Source organism: Oncorhynchus kisutch, linkage group LG28 (genome assembly GCF_002021735.2).
Source record: "Oncorhynchus kisutch isolate 150728-3 linkage group LG28, Okis_V2, whole genome shotgun sequence".
NCBI lineage: Eukaryota > Metazoa > Chordata > Actinopteri > Salmoniformes > Salmonidae > Oncorhynchus > Oncorhynchus kisutch.
In genome coordinates this window covers 17,601,689-17,627,877 of record NC_034201.2, presented here as the reverse complement: position 1 = coordinate 17,627,877, position 26,189 = coordinate 17,601,689, and the positions used below count along the sequence as shown (strand labels likewise).

The 26,189-nt window shown below is 42.8% G+C and overlaps 1 protein-coding gene across 7 annotated transcripts in view; it reads right to left on the bottom strand.

Annotated features, from left to right (window-relative positions):
- Positions 1–227: 227 nt before the first annotated feature.
- The window catches only part of LOC109875619 (connector enhancer of kinase suppressor of ras 2), a 56,230-nt gene continuing 30,268 nt past the window's right edge, over positions 228–26,189 (bottom strand). For 2 of the 7 annotated variants that reach the window (XM_031808304.1, XM_031808305.1), the window contains exons 10-22: positions 22,651–22,784; positions 18,837–19,075; positions 18,194–18,283; positions 16,870–17,045; positions 16,674–16,722; positions 14,734–14,912; positions 14,480–14,553; positions 8,642–8,713; positions 8,369–8,436; positions 7,057–7,160; positions 5,330–5,837; positions 2,836–3,035; positions 228–2,312 (exon numbers count right to left, since the gene is read on the bottom strand). In XM_031808304.1, coding sequence (XP_031664164.1) covers positions 2,265–2,312; positions 2,836–3,035; positions 5,330–5,837; positions 7,057–7,160; positions 8,369–8,436; positions 8,642–8,713; positions 14,480–14,553; positions 14,734–14,912; positions 16,674–16,722; positions 16,870–17,045; positions 18,194–18,283; positions 18,837–19,075; positions 22,651–22,784 — 1,941 coding nt within the window. In that variant the 3' untranslated portion in view covers positions 228–2,264. The remainder of the gene's footprint in view (positions 2,313–2,835; positions 3,036–5,329; positions 5,838–7,056; positions 7,161–8,368; positions 8,437–8,641; positions 8,714–14,479; positions 14,554–14,733; positions 14,913–16,673; positions 16,723–16,869; positions 17,046–18,193; positions 18,284–18,836; positions 19,076–22,650; positions 22,785–26,189) is intronic. The other 5 variants (XM_031808306.1, XM_020467998.2, XM_031808309.1 and 2 more) reach the window with 3 other exon arrangements.

Sequence of the window (26,189 nt, the reverse complement as noted above, 5' to 3'; positions counted from 1 at the left end):
GATGGATTTATAGGGAATGTTCTGTTCTTTTCAATAGTGTATCAACATGAGGGTTACCAAGTAAGAAGTACTTATTAATGCTTACTGCTGATACAGTATAAGGAAAAATCCAACATTGAGGGAGAACCTTTCAGAGGAAAATAGTTTTATCTTGTACAATCTGTGTTCCCCTCATCAGGAGTAGAGCACCTAAGAAAATACTTGAAATGGAGGATTCACCATTCAGGGAGAGTTCAGGAGATGGACAAGCCATCGTTTATTATTGAATAAAAAAGTAAATTAGCCACGATACGCCAAACATGTGCGACTTCCATAGATTTCAAATGGCATGATATTCTGTTTAAGTTATACAAAGCATGCTCAAACAATGAACAGTTTATAAATACAGTTATTTACCTTTCTGCAGAGAACACTTCAAAAACAAACACTTTCTCCTGTTGCTTTTACTTCAAATGTAAAATAGCTCTTAGAAACACAGAGTGAATGATGGGTTCACACCAGCAGTCCTCATGATGGGTACACACCAGCAGTCCTCAGATCACACACCTCGGAATACAAAACCATTTACAAACATTTGGATAGGTAGCATGCATACAAAAATAGACACGTGTTTCTGATCAATGCTTCACAATTTACAATACTGGTTTATTATTGCCAGTCCTCACCTGTCTTTCTGTCTCTGTGCACCAGTTTCTGTTTATTATAAGAGAGAGATTACGCCCTGCAGCTATCAACTATTTATGTTCACCCAGTTTTGGAGTGGTAATACTTTCAGAAATCGCTGAGGCACAACACTGAAGTTGAAATTATATCTCCTTAGATTTTGTTCTGACCTACCAGTTGTGCGAAATCCAGTTTATGAAATAAATATATATGATTAACATACTGTACACTCTCCTAACACACAGACATACATACTCATTTACCATTCACACATGCATAACATAAACATTGTAGACATCAAAAATACAATTGCTTATTATAGTTCGTTTAAGATCAAGATTCATTGTAGTGTTACTGTACACAACCCTGGCATAGTCTTCAGAACAGACAGTACTGTACAGAAGCAGAAGGTTCTAACATGGCCATGCAGGTGAGCAGTGAGTTAAAGGGCGCTCCACTAATGCAGTCTTTCAGATGATGGGACATATCCAATATCATCAAACCAGAAAAGGCTGTGGAAGTCTTATGTGCCTTCTAGAAGCTTACTCTTAGTAAGTCAAACAATACTGTCCTTCACAGACAATGTTCTGAGAGAGTGAGAGAGATAGAGTGGACAGAAACCCAGAGTGAGATGAATATGTGTCCAAGAGCTGCTGAAACAGGTGGAGGGGAGATGGAAATAAAGACACACAGGGCAACATCCTCATGCAAAACAGCATTGAACTGTGCAAAAAATACCATAAAACTCAGGCCATGTTTCAAACAGATCAGCGCTAACAGACAAACTCATAGCTTAATATTGCTTTTATTTAGCCGGTGTCGGAGGTGTAACTGCATTCGTGGACATTGCCATTAGATGCACTGAGTCACATGAGTAGAAATCCCATGCAGCCGTGTTACAAGTTTGAACACTGGATTGTGTGATATAATCTATACCTCGATTAGGCTGATATAAATCATTATTATTTAGTTTAATGATTTTCAATTTGAGTGTCATTATTTCTATATAACCTACACTTTCTCCTTCTGAACTTCTAACGCGGGTGGGACATAAGGACGGGTGTGGTTTTCGTGACAACGACCACAAGCGCAGCCGCTCACCGACTTAACAGCTCCAACGCAGATACACCTCCGACATCACCTAAACAAAGGCAATATTAAGCTATGCGTTTGTTGAATACCGTGGGTTAAAGCTAATCTGATTCAATCCTTTGCCTCACTATATTCTCCAGTGCAATTTATGTTATAACTTTCCTTTAACAATGTCAATGAGAAGAAGACTATTATTGAACTAGAGTTTAATTACTGTAAATAGCGTGAACATGCATTGCACGATGCAACTATTGAATATGTTATGGTTATTTTGATCACTGAACAAACTATTTTGCATGAGGGAAGGTCCTTAGAGGTAGATGTGGGCATGCAGAGAGAGAGTGAGATTGAGTGAAAGAGAGAGGTAGAGAGGGGTTAATCCTGGTTGTTGTGACTGTCTTCCAGGGATGTGGGCATGTCTGGGGTAGGGCAGTAAGGGCACGTCCCTTGGCAGGATGAATTGGGTGACTATGATGGTGCGGCTGTGTCCATGGTCCGTTCCATACAGGCTATCCTAAAAAACCCAACGACGGGTCAGAGTCCTGAAGAGGGACATTCTGTCAGGGGGAAAGAAGAGTATGATTTAAGATGTGTACAGTACATAAACAGTACACACACTGTAAACACTATATTCTATAGGTCCTGTCATCTATCAATCAAATGTATTTTATAAAGCCCTTTTTACATCAGTAGATGTCACAAAGTGCGTATACAGAAGCCCAGCCTAAAACCCCAAAGAGCAAGCGTTGCAGATGTAGAAGCACGGTGGTTAGGAAAACTAGTAACCTAGGAAGAAACCTAGAGAGGAACCAGGCTCTAAGGGGTGGTCAGTCCACTTCTGGCTGTGCAGGCTGGAGATTATAAGGATACATGCAATTAAGGTCAGATCGTTCTTCAAAAAGATTTTCAAACGTTCATAGATGACCAGCAAGGTCAAATAATAATCACAGTGGTTATAGAGGGTGCAACGGGTTAGCACCTCAGGATTAAATGTCAGTTGGCCGAGCATTCCACACAGCAGGTGCAGTAGAGAGAGAGAGAGGGAGATGGGGATAGAAAAAGAGAGAGAGGGGGTCATACCTTGAGCGCACTCTGTAGGATGCGGAGACGGTGCAGCTTTTCGCTGAGCAGTGGGTCGTTGACGCGGCGGACAAAGGAGCGTTTGTACTCAAGGCGGGCGGAGGGCCGGTGGTCTCCCATGGAGGACAGGTTGGCCCTCTCCAGGGCCCGGTACAGGTCCCCCAGAGAGTCCGCCTGGGGACGGCCCTCTCTCTCACGGCCTGAGGAAAAGCAGAGTCACAATACATGGCATTCACCGGCTGGCACCACATTCAACAACAAAAACAGCAATACGCATGTGCATCAAGATCTCTCACTCCTGGAAGTTCAGAACAATACTGCATTTCCTCATAGGCAGGCAGAACACACACAGTAAGCTGCTACAGTGGAATGTCCCATGCTATCCTTTACATATACTGCCCTCTTATGGTGCTATTGCCACATAGCTCTTATCTTATCTGGCACCCCTTCAAATGAGTGGATTCGGCTATTTCTGCCACACCCGTTAATGACAGGTGTATCAAATTGAGCACACAGCCATGCAATCTCCGTAGACAAACATTGGTAGTAGAATGGCCCGTACTGAAGAGCTCAGTGACTTTCAACATGGCACCATCATAGGATGCCACATTTCCAACAAGTCAGATTGTCAAGTTTCCGGAGGTGTCAACTGTAAGTGCTGTTATTGTGACGTAGAAACATATTTGAGCAACAACGGCTCAAGACCACACAAGATCACAGAACGGGACCACCGAGTACTGAAGCACGTAGCGTGTGAAAATCATCTGTCCTCGGTTGCAACACTCACTACCGAGTTCCAAACTGCCTCTGGAAGCAACGTCAGCAAAATAACTGTTCGTCGGGAGCTTCATGAAATGGGTTTTCATGACCGAGCAGCCGCACACAAGCCTAAGATCACCATGTGCAATGCCAAGCGTCAGCTGGAGTGGTGTAAAGCTCGCCGCCATTGGACTCTGGAGCAGTTAAAATGAGTTATTTGGAGTGATGAATCACGCTTCACAATCTGGCAGTCCGACGGACAAATCTGGGTTTGGTGCATAGTGACAGCTGTAAAGTTTGGTGGATGAGGAATAATGGTCTGGGGCTGTTTTTTCATGATTCGGGCTAGGCCCCTTAGTTCCAGTGAAGGGAAATCTTAACACTACAGCATGAAATGATGACATTCTAGACTATTCTGTGCTTCCAACTTTGTGGCACAAAGCGACAAAGCGAGGTCCACACAGAAATACTTTGTCGAGATCAGTGTGGAAAAACTTGACTGGCCTGAACAGAGCCCTGACCTCACCCCATCAAACACCTTTGGGATGAACTGGAACGCTGACTGGGAGCCAGACCTAATCACCCAACATCAGTGCCTGACCTCATTAATGCTCTTGTGTCTGAATGGAAGCAAGTCCCCACAGCAATGTTCCAACATCAAGTTGAATGCCTTCCCAGAAGAGTAGAGGCTGTTGTAGCAGAAAAGGGAGGACGAAGTCCATATTAGTGCCCATGATTCTGGAATGAGATGTTCAACTGGCAGGTGTCCACATACTTTTGACAATGTAGTGTATGTTGACCAAAACTTAACCAAAGGTTTTGTGTCTGGTGGTTGTCATGCTGTGCATTTGCAATACGTGTTTTGGGGGTCAGCAATACGTGAGTTTTGGGGGTCAGTTGTGAAGCTGTGGGGCTGTGCCTCTTGAAGTGTATCATGCAGTATTTGCTGCGTGTTTTTGTGTTAGAGTCTATAGAGGGAGTAGTAGAGACAGTGAGTGATAGAGTGGCAGAGAAATTAGGACAGGAAAAAAGGCCCCTTGGGCATGTTTTTTGTCCTCTTCAAAATTCAATGTTAACTTGGGCTGAAAGGATTCTCCCTCGCCCCACCTCCCCAAACACTGAGGTGGGGCACAGCGATGTCTCTATCATGGCTGTGTGTGTGTGTGTGTGTGTGTGTGTGTGTGTGTGTGTGTGTGTGTGTGTGTGTGTGTGTGTGTGTGTGTGTGTGTGTGTGTGTGTGTGTGTGTGTGTGTGTGTGTGTGTGTGTGTGTGTGTGTGAGTGTGTGTGTGTGTGTGTGTGTGTGTCTGCATGTATGGAAGACATCGAGGAGGAGCCCGGTCTGCCAGGATGAATTAGTGTCAATTAGGACACTCTAAGATTTCCCCTCACTTTAGAATAGTGTCCTGGAGATCTGTAGGGATGGGGGATGGGGCTGGTCTAAATCTCAGACAATCATGTCTGTGACACAGACTGTGTCTTAACAATGCCTATAATTAGCAACATCATTCACCATTGGATACCAGGTTATAACCCTATAAGTACTAATTTCCATGTAAGTATATAAAACTATTTTTACACATCAAGTTATCCTAGAATGTAACAGGGAGAGAGAGGTTAAGGTCGTTGTCACATTTATTTCTTCTCTGTCTCATGGTGCCATGTCTCTCTATCTCATGGTGTCATGGCTGTCACGTCTTTGTCCTGTGTCTCAGTCATGCCTTAGTAATGTCTCACCTGTGTCTCTGGCCAGCTGGTAGTGGTGGTGGTCCCTGTGGTCAGAGGCGCTGGCCGAAGCTGAGAGAATGGCATGGAGCCCACTGTCTCGGGGCAGGGTGAAGCTACGTTGTTTCCCCACAGCCTCTACAGGGACACTGGAGCTGAGTTGCAGGGGCAGTGGGCCATAGTGCTCCTGCAGCAGGCTGCGCTGGGCAGGGAGGGTTGACTGGCGGCGGTACTCCACAGACAGACCTCCTCCTCCAGGGGAACATAGCAGGGCCTCCTCCAGGGGCAGGGGCAGTGTCTGCAGGTAGTGGAGCCCTGTGCTGCCCAAGGGCGTCTCAATTAGGTCCTGCCACGAACGCCGTTGGCTGGAGGACTTCTGGCCAGGCGAGATGCCGCCTCCGCTGCTGCTGCCCTCCTGTGGCTCGGGGTGGAACTCCTCATGAGAAGAGCGTGACTGGAATGTCTCAGAGGAGGAAAGGCGGCCGTGTTTGGGCTCCAGGTATGGACTCATCTGGGACACCTACAGATAACCATACAGAGAGGTGTTATGGCATAGCATTGTGTCATGACGTTGACCTGGGGGTAGGTTTATGACAGTCATAAATAGCTCTTCCCCCCTTTTCCCTCTCTCTACCCTACTGATGTGACATGGTTAACATAGAGATTCTGGGAACATCAGAAGGAAATGAACTATATTCTGGTAATCCGACCAATTGAACATATGCGGTGGTACTTATTGAATATGATGTCAGTTCGGTTGTCATCTGAGACATTCTCATCGATGATAGGATGACATAAACTCTACAGTGGAAAGTCTACACATCAGAGTTATCGGATTCACATGGAATTGTTGTTCAATTTAAATGTTTGAATATAAAATTATTGGTGAAAAGATTAAATGTAATTTTAGCTTCCAAATGAGAGATTTGGGTTTTCATAAGGTTAGGGCTCTGCTCAATCAGTGGCCCGCCCCTGTGAAGAGACACGGGTTATAAAACGTTTCAAACACACCCTTCTCGCTCCACTATATAAAGCCTTGACGAAAATGTAACCTCCTGTTCCAAGTACGTGAGGTCTGCAGCCTCTGCATTAAAAGGACTAACATGTCAACTACAAAATTAAGCAAACCTCAGCGTGAGCTCTGGTTGCGAATGGTATGAACTTTGAACTCTTATTCTCTACAGAAGTGATACCTCCGAGCCGTTGAGTTAGCAACAGCAGCTGCAAACGCGGGCTAGGAAAGAACAGACAGAGTATCCCGTCTACCACACAATGACATTACTACAATGTATTCAATTTACCACCAGGGACATTCTTCAAAGGACTCGGTTGGGCAACACGGCCTTCCATCTACCACCAACCTACCGAAGCGCAGCTCAGAGTAGATATTTATTGCATTTTCCTTTTCCAAATGGGCAGTAATTTAGAATGCATAAGATACTGTATTTGCAATAGCACAGCTTCGCCCTTTGTTCCTCAGTCTTCCCGCTCTTTCACTCAATCCCAGACCCTTTTCTTTTGTGTAACCAGCTGTCATATCTGTTCCGCTTGCTAGGGACGTTTTCCTTTATGAAGTCATTTGTAATCAAGGAATATTTTTTGTAAAGGGAAGAGACTCAGCTAGAGAGGTATATAATGGCATTGTAACAATAATGTAAATAACAGGAGGATTAGAAAAGAGGGAAGAGTCCAGATTAAAACTATGCACAGAGTAGCTTTTCACAGAAAGAGTGACTTACCGAGGGGGGCCTGGGGTAGGTATCGTAGGGGGGAGGAGGGCTGTCCTGTTTGGGCATGGTTGAAGGCATCTCCATGTCCTCATGGTCACTTTCACTCCAGTAGTCTGGTCATGATGACAAGGATGAAGCAGAGAAGAGGACACGTCACCATCAGAAAGACACAATGTGGGGGGATTTTCTAAAGTAGACCTAGGGCAAATGAAGCAGCTCTTAGCCTCTATTATTGTCAACTATATTAACTTCTTATGGCTGGGGAGCCGTATTGAGTAGCTTGGATGAATAAGTTTGCCAAACTAAACGGCCTGATCCTCAGTCTCAGTTGCTAATATATGCATATTATTATTAGTATTGGATAGGAAACACTCTAAAGTTTCCAAAACTGTCAAAATATTGTCTGTGAGTGTAACAGAACTGATATTGCAGGCGAAACCCTGAGGAAAATCAAACCAGGAAGTGGCTTCTATTTTGAAAACTCCATGTTCCTTTGCTCCATTTAAAGGGATATAAACCATATTCCCTTTCCTATCGCTTCCTCAAGGTGTCAACAGTCTTTAGACATAGTTTCAGGCTTTATTTTGAAAAATGAGCGAGAAAGATAACATCGCGTCATTGTATGGGCCAGTAGTGTTTTGAATGCAGAGTTTGGGTAGCCAAACTCAAACAGAGTTTGGGTAGCCATTGCCTTTCCCTCTCCTACTGAAAAAGAGAGTTGCGGTTGATATATTATCAATTATATATTTTAAAAACCACCTGAGGATTGATTATAAAAAATGTTTGACATGTTTCTGTGGACATTACAGATACTATTTGCAATTTGTCTGCGTTGTCGTGACCGCTCTTTCCTGTGGATTTCTGAACATAACGCGCCAAACAAACAGAGGTATTTTGGATATAAAAATAATCTTTATGGAACAAAAGGAACATTTATTGTGTAACTCTCATGAGTCTCGTGAGTGAAAACATCCGAAGGACATCAAAGGTAAACTATTAATTTGATTGCTTTTCTGATTTTCGTGACCAAGCTACTTGATGCTAGGTGTTCATAATGTTTTGTCTAGTGATCGATAAACTTACACAACCGCTTGGATTGCTTTCGCTGTAAAGCATATTTTCAAAATCTGACACGACAGGTGGATTAACAAAAGGCTAAGCTGTGTTTTGCTATATTACACTTGTGAATTCATTAATATAAATATTTTTTGTAATATTATTTGAATGTGGCGCTCTGCAATTCAAATAAATTGTTGATGAAAATTATCCCGTTAAGGGGATGGCAGCCATAAGAAGTTAATGGGTATTGACGTATTCTCACCCTGGTCCTGTCGGATCCTCTCCTGCTCCGAGTAACCTGCCACTGCCATGGTCAGACGACTCAGCCACCTGTGAGGGAACAACATTAATGACCCCATTCCAAATCTCACACACCATTCTGTTATCTCCTGCTGTTTTTGCATCTCACATCAGCTCACCTGGTCATCTGCCTAGCCCTATTTGTCAAAACCGTTCAGTTTTTCTCACCTCCTTGTCTCTGCCTGTCTCCCCCTCCGTGTTAGCTACAGTAATTATGTCTGACAGTGACTCTCACCTGTTCATGTCATCTGCATTGTCTGCTGCAAAGTAGAAACTCTTGATCTTTGGATGGCAGGCCTTGAAAGCACTGGAACACAGAAACATGCGGTCAAGGACAGATTATACCATACAGTAAATAGTGCTGAGCGGTTAGTGCTTTTTGAGGTCGGTTAGGTTCGGTTTCGGTTTGATTATAACAAAAATAATTACGTTTTTTGGTTTCGATAATTTTTTAATACATTATCAAATACAGCTTTTTAATGGACATTCCAAAGCCAAAGATAGTGGGCATTTAATTGCCAAAACATTTTTAAAATTCCATTGTCTCTGTCACGTCTACATTGGGCAGACATTCAAACCCCCGAGCTGACAAGGTACAAATCTGTCGTTCTGCCACTGTTCCTAGGCCGTCATTGAAAATAAGAATTTGTTCTTAATTAACTGACTTGCCTAGTTAAATAAAGGTAAAATAAATAAATTAAATCAATAGAAAAACAGGAAATTACTATGAAATAATAAAAGATTTTAGTTATGTGTATTACTTTGTTTTATTTGATGACTTTATTATTTTTCATTTCTTCAAGTCATCTCATCTCTGCTCAGGCACTAGCAGCCAAACCTAACTTTATCTGTGTGCTCCCCATAATTTACTGTCTTTAGTTATCCTATTTAGCTAGCCAGCCTAAGTAGCCTATGCTGCAGAACTGTCTGACAAAATAATTTTACTAGTTCTTCAACGTAGATAAGATATACTTTCACGAACTGTCTCTGTCCCTCTCGTCGTTGTGTTGTGAACATTCCTCTCTCATGTGGTCTGTGTTTATCTAACCCAGGGTTGCAAGGTCAAGCAAGAAATTTCAAGCCCAATGACCACTCTAAACCCACCCAAAAGACCTGAAAACTAGCCTCATTTTTCTATATACAATAAAGCCTTTTTCCATAATGTTATCGAGCCAATTAAGAAGGAATATCATTGTATCTTGTAATGACATAAGAAGCTAAATTTGGGTTTCTTTCAAATATAAATTATTTTAGTTTCCATACTATAGGTTCTATACTATGCGTTGTGCATGTAACATGAAAAATTATGAAAGTGTTTTAGTCTTGTGAGGGGTGTGATTTGAGAAGCTATAAGAGATCATTGTTTTCCATGAACTTTGCACAGGGAGTAGTCACCGCCCTGGAGTGAGGTCAGGGAGCATGCTAGCCTGCCGGAACCACCCCTTTCCAGCAAAAGGTATAAATGATGGGTTTAAAAAAACTCACATTGGACCAAAAAAGCATGAAGCTGCAGCTGCGCATTTAAAGTGGTTTGAACTTTGAAACTCAACACGAGGTGGAGACGATAAACTCACCTCCCAGACAATCATTGGTACGGGTGATTAGCTGTTCTAAGTAAAGTATTTTTGAAAGCGAATTTAAGTAGGATCATCCTGTTACTCTGCTCAAACCATCGATACAGCTGGCTAGCCTATCTTCAAAGAAGCCTCTTCCAGAGTGAAAGGAAGGAAAGTCAACTCTGTAGTTCTGTTCAGGACTACACGACAAGTCACCGGATACCGAACAACTGCAAAGAAGGACAACAGTAGAAGACTTGTTGGAACCATTTCGGACAATCGGAGCCTTACAAGCATGCTTCGAAAAGGACCAACGGCCTTTCCAAGGCTGTCCTGTTTACCGAGAGATCCCCGGGATTTCACGTAAATACATTCATGATTTCTTGCTCAAAGTGGGCGGCTGTTCGTGTGCAAAGTATTTGGTTACTATAGGTGAGAGTAGTTTCTGAATGTACCAAATTTTAAGTGCCTCTGTCCCTCTCTCTCTCTCCCTCTCTTCTTTAACAAGCTTTAACAATGTTGTTGTCATTCCGCTAGAGACTGGTTTTCAGTGTATTACGTCTCCAGTCAATAACCGGTGCAGAGTGTGTATGTTTATCCTGTGTCCTATTTAAGTAGCTAATAAATAAATACATTTGTGTTGTAGTGGATCATAAGTAAGGCTCAGGTTTTTGCAGATGCATTGAGGTAAAAAATAAATAAAATAATTAATAAATAAATAAAGGTTAAATAAAAAAATAAAAACTAGTTGAAAAGCGCTCTCGTGTTGCCCCAGATCCTAATCAGCTAATTGTTACATGATTAATTTAATCGGGTAACAATTAAAGAAAATTAGTTAATTTGATGAATAACTGCCTTCAGATTAATATTAAAGTCAAGTCACGAGAATATGTACAAAAACAGTCAAAAGTCTGGACACACCTACTCATTCAAAGGGTTTTCTTTATATTTACTATTTTATACATTGTAGAATAATAGTGAAGACATCAAAACCATGAAATAACACATATGAAATCATGTAGTAAAAGAAAACAAATCAAAATGTTTTTTGCCTTGAAGACAGCTTTGCACACTCTTGGCATTCTCTCAACCAGCTTCACCTGGAATGCTTTTCCAACAGTCTTGAAGGAGTTCCCACATATGCTGGGCACTTGTTGAGTGCTTTTCCTTCACTCTGAGGTCCAACTCATCCCAAACCATCTCAACTGGGTTGAGGTCGCGTGATTGTGGAGGCCAGGTCATCTGATGCAGTACTTCATCACTCTTCTTCATCACTCTTCATATTACTCCAGTGCTAGCCTCCCTACACTGGCTTCCTGTTAAGGCAAGGGCTGATTTCAAGGTTTTACTGATAACCTACAAAGCATTACATGGACTTGTTCCTACCTATCTTTCCGATTTGGTCCTGCCATACATACCTAGACCGGTCACAAGACGCAGGCCTCCTAATTGTCCCTAGAATTTCTAAGCAAACAGCTGGAGGCAGGGCTTTCTCCTATAGAGCTCCATTTTTATGGAATGGTCTGCCTACCCATGTGAGAGAAGCAGACTCGGTCTCAACCTTTAAGTCTTTACTGAAGACTCATCTCTTCAGTGGGTCATATGATTGAGTGTACTCTGGCCCAGGAGTGTGAAGGTGAACGGAAAGGCTCTGGAGCAACGAACCGCCCTTGCTGTCTCTGCCTGGCCGGTTCCCCTCTCTCCACTGGGATTCTCTGCCTCCAACCCTATTACAGGGGCTGAGTCACTAGCTTACTGGTGCTCTTCCATGCCGTCCCTAGGAGGGATGCATCACTTGAGTGGGTTGAGTCACTGACGTGATCTTCCTGTCTGGGTTGACGCCCCCTCTTGGGTTGTGCCGTGGCGGAGATCTTTGTGGGCTATACTCGACCTTGTCTCAGGATGGTAAGTTGGTGGTTGAAGATATCCTTCTAGTGGTTTAAGAAGTGAGGGGGACATAATCATATATATCATTTTTTATCCAGTCAGGTAAACACTCCAAACAGGATACCCGACCGTTGGGAGGCATCCGCATGCTCCTAAAGCACACCGTTGCCCAGTTTTGTATCACATTCTAATTATAAAACAGGGGGGACAAAAATGCTATTTCAGAATGTGGTGGGACATGTCCCCAGTGAAACGTGCACCCCTGGCCTAATCTGACTACTGTTACCGTCAATCTAATGCATTCCTAATAACTCAAGTCTACAACAACAGTAAACTGAAGTCATAGGCTATTTATTAAATTGGTTTGCCAGCTCCAGGTAGGCTAAACAAGTGATTTGCAATAACGCCAGTGATATCGTCATTTCAACATGTTTATTTTATTAAATGGTAGCCTACAATGGTATATACATTAATAGGCTACTTGATGGCCAACATAGGCAAATGTATAATTCTCCACATTAGCCTAATGTCAGTTTCATTGAGGACTTTTCTCCATAAAAACAACCATGTGAGGGAGTTCCATAACTTGCATTTCAAATCTCCACTCGGGCAGCCCCTGAGACCCAAGAACTGAGCATGCATAAAGCACTTCGCTTGATACCGTTTTATTTAAGCAGTCAACATTAGAATGCAGTTTAAACCACCTCTGAGCGAATGTATGTAATCTAGTGTGCCTAAAGTCCTTTTCCAGTACTTTTTCTCCATTATTTCTTGATGTGCATTAGTTCTAGTGTAATAATATGTTTTATGGAAAAAAGGGTTAGAAATAGGTGTCTCCATACTGACAATCTAAATAGCCTACCTACAACTGGGAAAAAGTTGTCACAATGTGCAGGCGTGCTGCTCTCTCTCCTCTCGCTCACGTGACACAGCCAATAAATGTAATGCTCTGTCAACACACACACACCCCTCCGGCCCTCCACGTCACTCACTCATTCAGCAACTGTCACGCCCTGACCTTAGAGAGCTGTTTTCACACCCTGTCAGGGTGTGATTTGGGTTGGGCATTCTATGTTGTCTATTTCTTTGTTTTGGCCGAGTGTGGTTCTATCATTGTCTCTGATTGGGAATCATACTTAGGCAGCCTTTTGCCCACCTGTGTTTGTGGGTAGTTATTTTCTGTATAGTCTCTGTTACCTGACAGAACTGTTCGCTTTCGTTTTGTTACTTTGTTTGAGTGTTTTTTGATAATAAAACAAATCATGAATACTTTTCACGCTGCGCTTTGGTTGACTCCTTCCGACGACAGACGTGACAGAACTACCCACCAAAGAAGGACCAAGCAGCGTGGTCAAAAGGGCGAGTGGACATTGGAGGAGATCCTGGACGGAAAAGGACCCTGGACGCAGGCCGGGGAGTATCGCCGCCCAAAACACCTTTTTTTGTGGGCGGGGGCACACGGGGAGATTGGCAGGATTCAGACCTGAACCAACTCCTTGTGCTTACCGTGCTTACCGTGGGGAGTGAGTGACCGGTCAAGCACCGTGCTATCTGGTTCTGCGCACCATGCCTTCAGTGCGCATCCACAGCCCGGTGCGCTCTGTGCAAACTCCCCGCAGTGGCCGTGCTAGAGTGGGCATTCAGTCAGGACGGATTGTGCCAGCTCAGTGCTCCTGGCCTCCGGTGCGTCTCTTCGGCCCAGGTTATCCTGCGCCAGCTCTACGCACGGTGTCCCTGGTTCGCCAGCACAGCCCAGTGCTGCCTGTTCCAATTCCCCGCACTTGCCGGGCTACGGGCGGTATCCAGTCAGGACAACTTGTGCCAGCTCTGCGCTCAAGACCTCCGGTGCACCTCCACGGTCCAGTGTGTCCTGCGCTGGCTCTATCCTAAAGCACACCGTTGCCTCATTTTGTATCACATTTCAAATATAAAACTGGGGGGGAACAAAAATGCCATTTCAGAATGTGAAGGGACATGCCCCCGTCCCCAGTGAAAGTTGCGCCCCTGCGTAAAAGTGTATCCATCCAGAGATCTGTATATAATGGCGAGATGCTATTGTCTCCGTCCTAACTATGGAAGTCGTTGTCCCAAAGGCAGGAAGGCAGACGACATGTTTAAATCAAAAATAAGCCCATAGAAACGCATTGGGCTTATTTTGGACAGATTTTGGCGAGAGTAAAACCTCTCCCTTCGCCTCTTCCCCTCTGATCCATCTCTGTCCAAAAAAGAAAAAACTGGCGCAATGGATTATAGGATTATAGTTAATTACCACGTTTCTGAGCTAAACTAGGTTGAATATTTGCGAACTACAACTCCCTTTAGCCCAGCATTCCATATAGTTCTTGACTTGATTTCTGTCTTGAAAGATTTCTCTAGAGAAACGTCACGCTGGGCTCACAAAAAAACAAACTAAATGGAATACCAGTAATTGAACCGACGTCGGTCAATTAGTTGTTAAATAACAACAAAAAATGAAATGTCGGTTAATCGCTCAGCACTACCTGTAAGTATTCTGGGGCACAAACACAGGTTGCATATACTGAACATATATGCCAAGGTTCACACAGACAAACAGACTACAAGACTCACATATGAATGCATTGTATACAAACACAAATGCATGTACTCACTACTTCCTACGGCACTCAGACGCACGATCCATCTTGAATTCTGGGAGACTAACAAAGCCCTCTGCCTTTTCATCCTGAGGGAGGAAAAAACATAATATCATACACTGTTCTGAGTCTGACAAATATTACTTTTCTGAGTTACAAAAAATATAGAGGAATGGTTAACATCTTCACAGGATAATCAAGAGAGGATGCAGAGAGGGAGTCACAGTACAACAAATTAGCAAGTTTGTCAGTATCACTCACACACTCACCTCCTCATTCATGTACCAGTATAGGCAGGTATCTTTCAGGATGAACCAGTATTTCTTCCACTTCTGGGAGAAGTAGCTTTTAGCATCCTTCTTTTTCCACAGCCAGCCCTCACAGTCCCCCCGCCCCAGGTCTTTACATGAGATACGCCTCTTACTGATAGAGGACAAAGAGTCACCAGCTGTAGGAAGGAGAGAGGAGTATCAATGAAACAACTGTATTGGATGGTCTGCATCAGATTACATGTACAGTGCCTTGCGAAAGTATTCGGCCCCCTTGAACTTTGCGACCTTATGCCACATTTCAGGCTTCAAACATAATGATATAAAACTGTATTTTTTTGTGAAGAATCAACAACAAGTGGGACACAATCATGAAGTGGAACGACATTTATTGGATATTTCAAACTTTTTTAACAAATCAAAAACTGAAAAATTGGGCGTGCAAAATTATTCAGCCCCTTTACTTTCAGTGCAGCAAACTCTCTCCAGAAGTTCAGTGAGGATCTCTGAATGATCCAATGTTGACCTAAATGACTAATGATGATAAATACAATCCACCTGTGTGTAATCAAGTCTCCGTATAAATGCACCTGCACTGTGATAGTCTCAGAGGTCCGTTAAAAGCGCAGAGAGCATCATGAAGAACAAGGAACACACCAGGCAGGTCCGAGATACTGTTGTGAAGAAGTTTAAAGCCGGATTTGGATACAAAAAGATTTCCCAAGCTTTAAACATCCCAAGGAGCACTGTGCAAGCGATAATATTGAAATGGAAGGAGTATCAGACCACTGCAAATCTACCAAGACCTGGCCGTCCCTCTAAACTTTCAGCTCATACAAGGAGAAGACTGATCAGAGATGCAGCCAAGAGGCCCATGATCACTCTGGATGAACTGCAGAGATCTACAGCTGAGGTGGGAGACTCTGTCCATAGGACAACAATCAGTCGTATATTGCACAAATCTGGCCTTTATGGAAGAGTGGCAAGAAGAAAGCCATTTCTTAAAGATATCAATAAAAAGTGTAGTTTAAAGTTTGCCACAAGCCACCTGGGAGACACACCAAACATGTGGAAGAAGGTGCTCTGGTCAGATGAAACCAAAATTGAACTTTTTGGCAACAATGCAAAACGTTATGTTTGGTGTAAAAGCAACACAGCCCATCACCCTGAACACACCATCCCCACTGTCAAACATGGTGGTGGCAGCATCATGGTTTGGGCCTGCTTTTCTTCGGCAGGGACAGGGAAGATGGTTAAAATTGATGGGAAGATGGATGGAGCCAAATACAGGACCATTCTGGAAGAAAACCTGATGGAGTCTGCAAAAGACCTGAGACTGGGACGGAGATTTGTCTTCCAACAAGACAATGATCCAAAACATAAAGCAAAATCTACAATGGAATGGTTCAAAAATAAACATATCCAGGTGTTAGAATGGCCAAGTCAAAGTCCAGACCTGAATCCAATCGAGAATCTGTGGAAAGAACTGAAAACTGCTGTTCACAAATGCTCTCCATCCAACCTCACTGAGCTCGAGCTGTTTTGCAAGGAGGAATGGGAAAACATTTCAGTCTCTCGATGTGCAAAACTGATAGAGACATACCCCAAGCGACTTACAGCTGTAATCGCAGCAAAAGGTGGCGCTACAAAGTATTAACTTAAGGGGGCTGAATAATTTTGCACGCCCAATTTTTCAGTTTTTGATTTGTTAAAAAAGTTTGAAATATCCAATAAATGTCGTTCCACTTCATGATTGTGTCCCACTTGTTGTTGATTCTTCACAAAAAAATACAGTTTTATATCTTTATGTTTGAAGCCTGAAATGTGGCAAAAGGTCGCAAAGTTCAAGGGGGCCGAATACTTTCGCAAGGCACTGTATGCATGTAGTGTATATTTGAAACTGTACATGCATTGTGGACTGTAGGTTTTGAATAACTCACCTTTACTCTTCTTCCTAGACCTTGAGCGCAGTGAGGATCGTTCAAACATCTACAAAATAACACACAGGAAAATGAGAGATATCAAACCACATTGATCTGTCTCCACTGTGCTCAGACCTCTATATATCTAATCATAATCACAACAACAAAAAAGACGTCAGTGTTGTCTCAGGGCCCTGGGACCAATGGGACTTACATGGTAGAGGGAGGCGGAGTCAGAGCCAGACGTGGAGACTTCCATCTGGAGGGCTGGGAGGAGGGCGTAGTGGGCGGGGCTGCCCTTGTCACTCTTCTTCCTGCTGCGCCCTGTCAGGTACTCCTCTGGCATGGCCTTGTCCTCACTCTGATTCACATAGCACAGCAGGGAGTTCTCTACGAGAGCAGGGGAGGCCAGTAATTAGATCACTTTGTCTAACGCCATTTGATTATATCGGCCTACTATGTGTACATCATGTCTACCTACTGAATATTCATTGTGCTGTCACTTTGTTACTACAAACTTTAAACAACAGCGAAAAACAAGCCAAAAGCCAATTCTAGAGATTGTGTAATGATTGCTTGGATGAAAAGGGACAGTTGTGTGACTTGTGGACTTAGTCATGTCATTAGGGCCTTGAGGCTACAGCGAGACCTCTGATGAACATCCTCCATCTGACTCTTATAGGCTAGTTTTGGGAGCCATGTCATTGGGAAGTGTAATTGATGTTTTGTGTAATCCTGTGGTGTGTCCAGGCATTCGGCTTTAGGGCTCTGAGGCTTTACTCGGTCTTGTCATTCAGACAAATGCCTAGGCTTCACTCTAACCCCATTATTGTACTGAACCAACGGAGCTATTTCCAAAGGATTGTCATTATTCTGATATTTGCAAGACATCTTCCCCAAAAAATTGAAAGAAATGTTGCCTTTAGGCAATACGTCAAGATACTGCCTCTTGCCAAATATACGGATAAATATAGCACCCTAAATGATGCTGAAAAGCCCAGGGGGAATAAACTGAATTGCCATTGGGAATAAAAACACAACATCACAGTGGCTGCCTCTCAGACGGAACCAAGGCCATTCGCTCTGTTCCTACTCTGGTTGCCACCAGGCCTGGCAGCAACCAATCAAACCAAGCAAATCTTGGGAAGAGCCTGGTTACAGTTGCCAAGGCAACGACATACCTTCAAGACCCAAAAGCAAAGAGAGAGAGAGAGAGGCAGAGAGTCACTGAGAGAAATGGGTGAGATTGAAAGAGAAAGAGAGTAGGAGGGACTAACAAAGATACACAGAAAGAAGAGACCGGAAAAGAGGGACAGATAGAGAGGAGGATAGCTAATTCAGCATCATATCTATTATGCACTGAGCCCTGCCTGGCTGCTCAGCTTCCTAGTCCCTTGGCTAAGACATCTGAGATGGGGAGGCAGAAAACCCAATTATGAGAGATATCCACCCACTCACCTCTGCTGCTATAGCTCTCTCTTTCTGTCTCCCCTCTCTTTTTATCTCTCCCTTTCTCTCCATCCTGGCCTCCCACTCACCTCTCCTGCTCTCTCTCTTCAGCTTGGCCGGGTCTTCATAGTCTCCCACCCAGTTATATTCCACTGGCATGGAGATGGGCCTAAGCCTGCCTGGAGCACGCAGCACAGATAACACACAACATTACAGACCTACCCAGGAAAATCTAAGAGCTACTACTATATTAACAATACAGTGACACAAACATCACAAACACAGCAGGCATTGTATACAGATGTAGGATCATTCATTTTGCTACAACAGGAAAATAATCCTGCAGCAACAGGAAATGTGAATTATTATGTGTATTATAATTAATGAGCATTTTTGTAGGGATTGATACATTTTTTGTTAGGGCAAATCAAGTCTGAAATGTTCAAAGTGGAGATTACAAACTTTAGAAGCATTTTTAAAACAGAAATACACTACACGTTTGCATTTCCTGCATTGCAGGAAAATATTCGCAGCAACAAAAGAGTGATCAAATCTATAGGAAGTGCACCACCTGCATCTCTCATACAAACACACAGCCTTGGACTGGGTCGTAACATATGTGGGGGATAGACATCCCACATACAAACAAACAGGCTTGGACTGGGTCATATCATACAGTATATGGGGGACTGACATCCCTCATACAAATATGCGGTTTGGACTGGGTCATACCATAAGTGGGGGTGCAGTCCCTGCGGACAGGTGGAGGCCCGTGGTTCTGGTCGTATTCGTAGCAGTACAGAACAGCATCCTCCTCCACCAGAGGGAAACGTCGGCGACACTCCTGGTCCAGGAAGGAGTTGGGGGACTCAGAGCCCTTGGCCACCGGGATGTCAGTTTGGAGGTCGTCGTCACCTGATAGATTTCCCTTGTCGTCTCTGCAGCACAGATCATGGAGAGAGTCTGTTCGCCTATGGAGCATCGACTGCATTGGTAAACTTCAACAAAGTCATATACTACAAGGCACATAAATCCCCCCACGAAAGGGAATTAACTGACTAAATTCACAGAGTGAAGTAATTACACAGGTAAACCACTACACTTTTTCACTGCAGATAATAACATAAAACATAATCAAAGTACATTATACAGTGACTACACTGTGTAATCCCTCAGGTAAAACATACAGTATAAACAGTGACTACACTGTGTAATCCCTCAGGTAAAACATACAGTATAACAGTGACTACACTGTGTAATCCCTCAGGTAAAACATACAGTATAAACAGTGACTACACTGTGTAATCCCTCAGGTAAAACATACAGTATAAACAGTGACTACACTGTGTAATCCCTCAGGTAAAACATACAGTATAAACAGTGACTACACTGTGTAATCCCTCAGGTAAAACATACAGTATAACAGTGACTACACTGTGTAATCCCTCAGGTAAAACATACAGTATAACAGTGACTACACTGTGTAATCCCTCAGGTAAAACATACAGTATAAACAGTGACTACACTGTGTAATCCCTCAGGTAAAACATACAGTATAAACAGTGACTACACTGTGTAATCCCTCAGGTAAAACATACAGTATAAACAGTGACTACACTGTGTAATCCCTCAGGTAAAACATACAGTATAACAGTGACTACACTGTGTAATCCCTCAGGTAAAACATACCGTATAACAGTGACTACACTGTGTAATCCCTCAGGTAAAACATACAGTATAACAGTGACTACACTGTGTAATCCCTCAGGTAAAACATACAGTATAAACAGTGACTACACTGTGTAATCCCTCAGGTAAAACATACAGTATAACAGTGACTACACTGTGTAATCCCTCAGGTAAAACATACAGTATAAACAGTGACTACACTGTGTAATCCCTCAGGTAAAACATACAGTATAACAGTGACTACACTGTGTAATCCCTCAGGTAAAACATACAGTATAAACAGTGACTACACTGTGTAATCCCTCAGGTAAAACATACAGTATAACAGTGACTACACTGTGTAATCCCTCAGGTAAAACATACAGTATAACAGTGACTACACTGTGTAATCCCTCAGGTAAAACATACAGTATAACAGTGACTACACTGTGTAATCCCTCAGGTAAAACATACAGTATAAACAGTGACTACACTGTGTAATCCCTCAGGTAAAACATACAGTATAAACAGTGACTACACTGTGTAATCCCTCAGGTAAAACATACAGTATAAACAGTGACTACACTGTGTAATCCCTCAGGTAAAACATACAGTATAAACAGTGACTACACTGTGTAATCCCTCAGGTAAAACATACAGTATAAACAGTGACTACACTGTGTAATCCCTCAGGTAAAACATACAGTATAACAGTGACTACACTGTGTAATCCCTCAGGTAAAACATACAGTATAACAGTGACTACACTGTGTAATCCCTCAGGTAAAACATACAGTATAACAGTGACTACACTGTGTAATCCCTCAGGTAAAACATACAGTATAAACAGTGACTACACTGTGTAATCCCTCAGGTAAAACATACAGTATAAACAGTGACTACACTGTGTAATCCCTCAGGTAAAACATACAGTATAAACAGTGACTACACTGTGTAATCCCTCAGGTAAAACATACAGTATAAACAGTGACTACACTGTGTAATCCCTCAGGTAAAACATACAGTATAACAGTGACTACACTGTGTAATCCCTCAGGTAAAACATACAGTATAACAGTGACTACACTGTGTAATCCCTCAGGTAAAACATACAGTATAACAGTGACTACACTGTGTAATCCCTCAGGTAAAACATACAGTATAACAGTGACTACACTGTGTAATCCCTCAGGTAAAACATACAGTATAAACAGTGACTACACTGTGTAATCCCTCAGGTAAAACATACAGTATAAACAGTGACTACACTGTGTAATCCCTCAGGTAAAACATACAGTATAAACAGTGACTACACTGTGTAATCCCTCAGGTAAAACATACAGTATAAACAGTGACTACACTGTGTAATCCCTCAGGTAAAACATACAGTATGAACAGTGACTACACTGTGTAATCCCTCAGGTAAAACATACAGTATGAACAGTGACTACACTGTGTAATCCCTCAGGTAAAACATACAGTATAAACAGTGACTACACTGTGTAATCCCTCAGGTAAAACATACAGTATAAACAGTGACTACACTGTGTAATCCCTCCGGTAAAACATACAGTATAACAGTGACTACACTGTGTAATCCCTCAGGTAAAACATACAGTATGAACAGTGACTACACTGTGTAATCCCTCAGGTAAAACATACAGTATAACAGTGACTACACTGTGTAATCCCTCAGGTAAAACATACAGTATAACAGTGACTACACTGTGTAATCCCTCAGGTAAAACATACAGTATAACAGTGACTACACTGTGTAATCCCTCAGGTAAAACATACAGTATAACAGTGACTACACTGTGTAATCCCTCAGGTAAAACATACAGTATAACAGTGACTACACTGTGTAATCCCTCAGGTAAAACATACAGTATAACAGTGACTACACTGTGTAATCCCTCAGGTAAAACATACAGTATAACAGTGACTACACTGTGTAATCCCTCAGGTAAAACATACAGTATGAACAGTGACTACACTGTGTAATCCCTCAGGTAAAACATACAGTATAACAGTGACTACACTGTGTAATCCCTCAGGTAAAACATACAGTATAAACAGTGACTACACTGTGTAATCCCTCAGGTAAAACATACAGTATAACAGTGACTACACTGTGTAATCCCTCAGGTAAAACATACAGTATAACAGTGACTACACTGTGTAATCCCTCAGGTAAAACATACAGTATAAACAGTGACTACACTGTGTAATCCCTCAGGTAAAACATACAGTATAACAGTGACTACACTGTGTAATCCCTCAGGTAAAACATACAGTATAACAGTGACTACACTGTGTAATCCCTCAGGTAAAACATACAGTATAAACAGTGACTACACTGTGTAATCCCTCAGGTAAAACATACAGTATAAACAGTGACTACACTGTGTAATCCCTCAGGTAAAACATACAGTATAACAGTGACTACACTGTGTAATCCCTCAGGTAAAACATACAGTATAAACAGTGACTACACTGTGTAATCCCTCAGGTAAAACATACAGTATAAACAGTGACTACACTGTGTAATCCCTCAGGTAAAACATACAGTATAAACAGTGACTACACTGTGTAATCCCTCAGGTAAAACATACAGTATAAACAGTGACTACACTGTGTAATCCCCCAGGTAAAACATCCAGTATAAACAGTGACTACACTGTGTAATCCCTCAGGTAAAAAATACAGTATAAACAGTGACTACACTGTGTAATCCCTCAGGTAAAACATACAGTATAAACAGTGACTACACTGTGTAATCCCTAAAGTAAGGCATACAGTATAAACAGTGACTACACTGTGTAATCCCTAAAGTAAGGCATACAGTATGTCAAAGTGAGGCAGCTTGTGTGTGTACCTGGGGGTGTATGGTTCCTCGGGGGGCGGGGGGATGAAAAGGTCCTGCAGGGCACAGCTGTCCCTCCTGGAAGGGGTGCTCAGGGTACTGGTGGGTGTGACCACACTGCTGCTGGGGCTCTGAGGGATGATGGGCTGTGAGGAGAGAGAAACCTAATCAGTTGCACAACTGAATGCATTCAACTGAAATGTGTATTCCTTATGTAACCCAACCCCTCTAAATCAGAGAGGTGCGTAGGGATGCCTTAATCGAAATCCACATCTTCGGCGCCTGGGGAACAGTGGGTTAACTGCCTTGCTCAGGGGCAGAATGACAGATTTTTACATTGTCGGCTCTGCGATTCGATAACCTTTCGATTACTGACCCAACGCTCCTACCCACCAGGCTACCTGCAGCGGGGGAGAGAGGGTGAGTTTTCTGACATACTGCTGTGATGTGTCGTTTCATAATAAATCAATCAAACCTTTAAAGCTTCAATATGTAGGAAATGCTAGTCTTGTTTCTCGATTGGAGAATGGCTAGAGGCAGGGTTAGGGAAGGGAAAATTGATTTAATCCTTTGCATTTGATGACTAATAAAGCATAAATCAATAACTGAATCTGGATGTATGATGAAACGAGGAGGAGGAGGGTACAGAGAGGAGAAGAGAGGAGGCAGAAAAGAGGTAAAGGAGAAGGGGGAGGAGATGAGAGGGGATTAGGAGGCGGCAGAGCTCTGACGCGCTCCAGTTGGTCAGGGCCCCAGGGGGAGGGAGGGAAACAGCACTTAGCCCAGCGTGGGACTCAGAGGGGGACAGGGATAGAGTCACATATGCCCGTCTCATCTCCACACATACGCTTCCCTCTACGCACTAGTTCAGATACAACACCGATATGAAATAATTGTTTGGGGTAAAATATGACAGACAGACACACAGAGACAGACACATTCACAAAACGTCACTGCTTTAACGAGACCCACAAACATGGAATGCACTCTCCTGCTTGCATACTCACCATGCACAATCAGGCACATACTGTGCACATACAGAAGTTCACATGCCCTCTCAGTCATTAACCCACTGAAAAGATAGTGGTATACAGTACATAAATCACCTCTCACTAACACACAGGGCTCTATTTTAACAAACCTAACGCAATGGTCAATCTTATCACTGGTGGTAGCGCTATAGGTGCTGGGTGTGTCAGAAATACTTTAGTTATTTTCACAGCAGAAATTATGAGCTCATAGGCTGGCGGGGGTGTGAAAGGGTTTAGATTAATAAACCATTTGTAGGTGTGACGAGAACTTGGCCACTCACTGGTCAAACAATGTGTTCCATGGCTTAATCGTTTAAAAAATATATATTTCACCTTTATTTAACAAGTTCTCATTTACAACTGCGACCTGGCCAAGATAAAGCAAAGCAGTGCAACACAAACAACACAGAGTTACACATGGGATAAACAAACATACAGTCAATAACACAACAGAAAAATCTATATACAGTGTGTGCAAATGTAGTAAGATTAGGGAGGTAAGGCAATAAATAGGCCATGGTGGCGAAACAATTACAATTTAGCAATTAACACTGGAGTGATAGATGTGCAGAAGATGATATGCATGTAGAGATACTGGGGTGCAAAGGAGCAAAAAATATAAATAACAATATGGGGATGAGGTAGTTGGGTGGGCTATTTACAGATGGGCTATGTACAGGTGCAATGATCGGTAAACTGCTCTGACAGGTGATGCTTAAAGTTATTGAGGGAGATATAAGTCTCCAGCTTCAGTGATTTTTGCTATTTTTGCTGGAAGGAAAGGCGGCTAAAGAAGGAGTTGGCTTTGGGAGTGACCAGTGAAATATACCTGCTGGAGCGCGTGCTACGGGTGGGTGTTGCTATGGTGACCAGTGAGCTGAGATAAGGCGGGGCTTTACCTAGCAAAGACTTATAGATGACCTGAAGCCATTGGGTGTGGTGACAAAAAAAGAAGCGAGGGCCAGCCAACGAGAGCATACAGGTCACAGTGGTGGGTAGTTTATGGGGCTTTGGTGACAAAACGGATGGCACTGTGATAGACAACATGCAATTTGCTGAGTAGAGTGTTGGAGGCTATTTTGTAAATGACATCGCCGAAGTAAAGGATCGGTAGGATAGTCAGGGGGTATGTTTAGCAGCATAAGTGAAGGAGGCTTTGTTGCGAAATAGGAAGCCGATTCTAGATTTAATTTTGGATTGGAGATGCTTAATGTGAGTCTGGAAGGAGAGTTTACAGTCTAACCAGACACCTAGGTATTTGTAGTTGTCCACATACTCTAAGTCAGAACCGTCCAGAGTAGTGATGCTAGAAGGGCGGGCGGGTGCGGGCAGCAATCGGTTGAAGAGCATGCATTTAGTTTTACTTGCATTTAAGAGCAGTTGGAGGCCACGGAAGGAGTGTTGTATGGCATTGAAGCTCGTCTGGAGGTTTGTTAACACAGTGTCCAAAGAAGGGCCAGAGATATACAGAATGGTGTCGTCTGCGTAGAGGTGGATAAGAGAATCACCAGCAGCAAGAGCGACATCATTGATATATACATAGAAAAGAGTCGGCCCGAGAATTTAACCCTGTGGCACCCCCATAATACCGCATGCGGTTGTCTCAAGTTGTGTAGGTCATTGACGGTCTTTGAGTTGCTGGGGGCACGGAATATTCTCGTCCTAGTCCACTGTGGAATGATACCAACTACGGTTGATTAAATAGCATAAGCTACAGTAACGAGTATAACAAGAGTAAAAAAAACATCCAGTGTTTGCTCAATATGTTCAGAGTGTTAGCAGTCAACATTGTTGTAATTGCCTTAAATATTTACACACCTCAAATATCGCCACTCCTCCCATCTCAGCGCAAGTGAAATGCCACCCTATTCAATATTTACTATAAAGTAACCACTAAAAAGGAGGACCTTCTTGATGCAATTAAAGCCTTTGTGTCTAGGAAAGGGCTGGATGACATACCAGTTAAGGTAGTATATCAAACCTTTTTGGTTTTACTCCGTTATTAGCATGTTTTAACCACTCCTATAAAAATGGTAGATTATCAGATACTCAACAAGAAGGTCTGATTTCACTATTACTGAAAGAGGACCCAAGTGGTAAATATAAAGATCCAGTCCATTTAACAAATTGGAGGTCCCTTACACTTCAGTGTTGTGATACAAAAATTCTAGCAAAATGCATAGCGCATAGAATTAAAAAGGTACTGTCAGATATTATTAATCCTATTAATCCAGTTTTCTTTAACATAAACAATACATTGGAGATAGTATACAGTTCTTCTTCCATGTAAGAATGATCGAGGCCACTGTGTTCTTGGGGACCATCAATGCTGCAGAAATGTTTTGGTACCCATCCCCAGATCTGTGCCTCGACACAATCCTGTCTCGGAGCTCTACGGAAAATTCCTTCGACCTCATGGCTTGCTTTTTGCTTTGACATGCACTGTCAACTGTGGGACCTCACATAGACAGGAGTGTGCCTTTCCAAATCATGTCAAAGTAATTTAATTTACCACATGTG